This window comes from Sphaeroforma arctica (genome assembly GCF_001186125.1).
Source record: "Sphaeroforma arctica JP610 unplaced genomic scaffold supercont1.244, whole genome shotgun sequence".
NCBI lineage: Eukaryota > Ichthyosporea > Ichthyophonida > Sphaeroforma > Sphaeroforma arctica.
In genome coordinates, this window is record NW_014040314.1 from 93718 (window position 1) to 98063 (window position 4346).

Here is a 4346-nt window from a genome sequence, read left to right on the forward strand (position 1 = left end):
TACACCATCTCCGTTCGCTGTCTGCCTTGACCAAGTTTTTCTACACTATCTCCCCTTGCTTTCTGCCTTAACCAAATTTGTCTACACCATCTCCCCTTGCTGTCGGCCTTAACCAAGTTTGTCTACACCATCTCCCCTTGCTTTCTACCTTAACCAAGTGTATCTACACCATCTCCCCTTGCTTTCTGCCTTAACCAAGTGTGTCTACACTATCTCCCCTTACTTCCTGTCTCAGCCGTTTTCATTCCACGAACTTCATCAAGAGTTCACGGTCAATGCGAAAATCCCTGTAGCAAAGAAAGTGCTGGTAGACTTCCTCGACAAAATGGTATGATTTCTCTCTATCCGTATTCAAATCGTTGTTTCTTAAGGTCGATTGTGTTTGGTTTTGCGATGGATACATGTGTATATTGATATGAATCTGTCAACGTGTGTACGTGTCTATACGTGTCTATACGTGTCTATTACGTATCTATACGTATCTGCTATCAGGTAGGAGAATCTACATTGTACATGATTCCTATTAATATTGCATGTTTCAGCACGGTTTGAGTGCATAAACGAGTATGGTGAAGTGTATGGCGAGCTCATGTGCTTAGGTACAGATAGAACATATTATATCTATCTCGAGGCATTTGTATCAATAGACTGCTATGTCCAAGTAACGGTTCATATTAATATTGCGTGATTTATCACTGTTATCTGTACATAAACGAGTGTAGTGAGGTGCATTGTGAGCAAATGTGCTGAGACAGAGCTAAAACATGATATGTATCTTTCCAGGCATGTGTAGTATTAGAATGCTGTAGCCAAGTAATCTAAATAGTATATTTTGCGATTATTAGTCATGAATGTATGAAACGTATACACTTGCTTGTATATAAATATTTGCTCGGGTGCATTTTGAATCTTCTTCTACGGTTCCAAATGGGGTACCAAAATCTACAAAGTTATTCGAATGCATAACTGTGTACAATGTATACCGTTGCATATGTATATATATATATATATATATATATATATATATATCTGTCTCTGTCTCTGTGTCTGTGTGTCTGTGTGTGTGTAAACTGGTATATAGGTGTGGTTCTAGTTTTGTTTTCTTTACACATGCATGCATAAATATACAAGGTACATGTAATGACTGTTCTTTGTGAGTGGTTGAATATACACCCGCGTTCTAGTTGAGTCCTTTTACTTAGAATATCAATTATAAATTTGGATATTACCTACTACACGTGTAGTGCTGATGTGATATAGATCTAGTGTCGGTTCTTGTATCTTGAGGAGTTGGATTTGTACACATACACGTGCGTGCGCTGAATGTTAATCGATAGATGAACTCGAGAAGAAGAAAAGCAACACCCATTCCGCGTACTCGTACGTATATGTATGTAGACATACAGTATCGTGGTATACAGATGAAGATCCGAGTGAAATGCTAATTCCTACTAATACATACAGACCGTGTTTCAACCCATTCCTATTGCGCACAGTCCGTCAACTACTACTTTGAGACCGACCGGAACAAAGGTCGCAACGAGAAGGCGAAGGCAAAGCGAGATAAGCTCAAGACCCAAGCCAAGCGGAGAGCTGAGAGAAATGAACAGTTCGGTACCACCGATAGTCTGTTGCCGCCAAAGAAAAAACGTAAAAAGGGAGGTGGAAGTGGCGTCAGTGCCTCCAGATAGCCCCAGGGTAACCTCTAAGCGAAATGAACAGTTCGGTACCACCGATAGTCTGTTGCCGCCAAAGAAAAACGTAAAAAGGGAGGTGGAAGTGGCGTCAGTGCCTCCAGATAGACCCAGGGTAACCTCTGAGCGAAATGAACAGTTCGGTACCACCGAAAACGTAAAAAGGGAAGTGGAAGTGGCGTCAGTGCCTCCAGATAGCCCTAGTAGGGGAACCTCCACAGTCCGATGTCGTAAATGCGGAGACTATTCGGACTCTCCAGAATAGAAATGCTGCAGACAGAGGTTGCCAATTGCAATAAACGACTGTCATATACTAGTATACAGTGAACTCCCAACAGTCTGGACACAGTTGTAGTTGTAGTTTGCAATATGTCGTAAATGGATAACAACTTCGCGGTTACGATTACCTAGTTTGTGCCAACTCCCAAGAGTCTCGGCACAGTTGTAGTTTGCAACATGTCGTAAATATATAACAACTTCGTGGTTACGATTGGTGGCGTATAAAACCTACGTTTGTATCATTCTGATGTTGTCACTTTCCTCACTTGTACGAGGTGAGCAACAACAATACACAGAATGGATAGTTTGATCAATTCAGCACTTTGTTTTACAACTCATAACTGGAGTGAACCACATATTGGTCAAGATAAACCTTGGCCATTCACTTCACATAAATACAGTTATATAAACAACCAATCCCACTGTAGAAAATACAGCTGTATGTACAACACGCAAACGCGTTTGAAAGCAATATGCACGCCGCACTGACGAATGTACCATTCGAATACGATAATGCCGTGTCAGGTTGTGTTTCTTATCACTGCAGGGGTATACAGACCACAAACAGCTGTGGAGAGCCTAATGTAAATGAAGTAGAAGATGAATTTATTATTTTAAACATATTAGATTCCTCGGGATTGAACTCGTTGTAGGATACGCCGACTACCACAAATGTCCCATAACGCCTCCATATTCCCTACTGAAACTTCATCAAAGCATCCTGTAATGGCAGACAGCTCAGTGTAGTGTCAAATACAACACATTATTTTACTCACAAAATCATACAACAGATGATTAAATATTAATTAGCTCAGTGCGCTCTCAACAAGTTCATATACATAGACGTACTTTTACGATTCAGTGTACATTCACAACTTATGAATATACTCAACGGTTCAATAAATAGAAATCGTCGTATAGAGCTTGCACAAACACGAATGCTAGTGCAGACTCGTTTTGATATTGCCAAGCTTGAGGTCGAGAGGGTCGAGCGATATCACTGCAACAAGCGCATCGTGTCTCGGGTGATCTGTAGATACTACCCCATCATCTATCACCTTCGTATGTATAGATAGTCGTCCTGTGCTTTGTTTGCTACTTCTATTGTTTTTTGGTATGTATATATTTGATCAGATTTGTATTTATATTCATGTGTCGACCGAATTCTAAGAGGGATATAAATACCTGACCTCAGAATTTAGATGTTAGACATGTACTGGTACATACTATATAATGCCTAAAATTAAAATTTAGCAGGGTTTGAATTTGGGGTATTTTCATAGCCTCCTAAAATTTCTTTGTTTTTTAAAAAAAACACAAAATTAAATATAGCCTCCTATTGAACAGGAGGCTATGAAAAAATAAGGGTTTGTTTTTGGGTATTTGTGTTTTTGGGTATTTGTGTACATCTGTATTTCTATTTCCACATAGGGTTATTTTTGGCGGGCTTGTGAAACTATGTACCCCTCTATAGGCCATAGCATATCAGGCTATCAGTCTATCACCCTCAGCCACAGCCACAGCCACAGCCACAGCCACAGGTCGCGAACTCGCAGGCTCTAGTAGCGCCTCAACTCTCAGCAGTCTCACACGCAATCAATGCTTTATAAATGAATATCTCTATAGTGTACAGACCACAGACCGAAGACTTCAGTAGTACATACGTGTGATGAAGCTAAGCAGTGCACGCTGCGGTATTGCCAGATAGTATCAAGCTCACAGTGGGCGCTGACCGGAAACCTTTCGTGTATTACGTACGAATATGAATCTTGGGCTCTGAGTGTTGTGCAACGCTCAAGGTGTTTTATATCGCCTATATCTCTGTTTACTGTTTACCAAAATATTATCAGGATCGGAACATTCTTCCCTTTGTTTGAACAGTATATACTAATATAATGGCAGAGCGGTCCCAAGATGAGGCCACGGAGTCGTCACCCTCTGAAGTGGAGATTGTAATTGGGGACGAGGAGGCTGCACCCATTAAGTACAACAAAAGAGGAATGCGTGTATGGGGTTTGTCATATATTGATATACTCGCTAAGCCTGATCCGGTACAGGCATACGATGCCGACGAAAGGAAGGGAGTTCCTTTAGTCATTGACATAGGTATGCATTGCCCAGAATTATGAATCTGTATGAATGCAATATGTATGTGTATATGCATACATGTGTAAATATATTGATTCGCGTAGACTATTAATACATACACGCATACACACGCATACACACACACCGTACACCACACACATACATACACACATACCCACATATATCCACACACACTTACATATATATATATATATATATATATATATATATATATATATATATATATATATTTTTTTTNTTTGTTGTGTGTGTGTCGTCGTGTGT

General features: G+C 40.2%; 2 protein-coding genes across 2 annotated transcripts in view; both read left to right on the forward strand.

Annotated features, from left to right (window-relative positions):
* SARC_04392 (hypothetical protein) overlaps positions 1 to 1959 on the forward strand; it is a gene marked incomplete at both ends in the record, with an annotated part of 4413 nt that extends 2454 nt beyond the window's left edge. Inside the window, 3 exons of the mRNA XM_014301788.1 lie at positions 236 to 328; positions 1497 to 1673; positions 1723 to 1959. Of these exons, the coding sequence (XP_014157263.1) occupies positions 236 to 328; positions 1497 to 1673; positions 1723 to 1959 (507 nt within the window). The remainder of the gene's footprint in view (positions 1 to 235; positions 329 to 1496; positions 1674 to 1722) is intronic.
* A 1563-nt stretch (positions 1960 to 3522) lies between these two features.
* The window catches only part of SARC_04393 (hypothetical protein), a gene marked incomplete at its 3' end in the record, with an annotated part of 5251 nt that continues 4427 nt past the window's right edge, over positions 3523 to 4346 (forward strand). The window contains exon 1 of the mRNA XM_014301789.1: positions 3523 to 4079. Within this exon, the coding sequence (XP_014157264.1) occupies positions 3869 to 4079 (211 nt within the window). The remainder of the gene's footprint in view (positions 4080 to 4346) is intronic.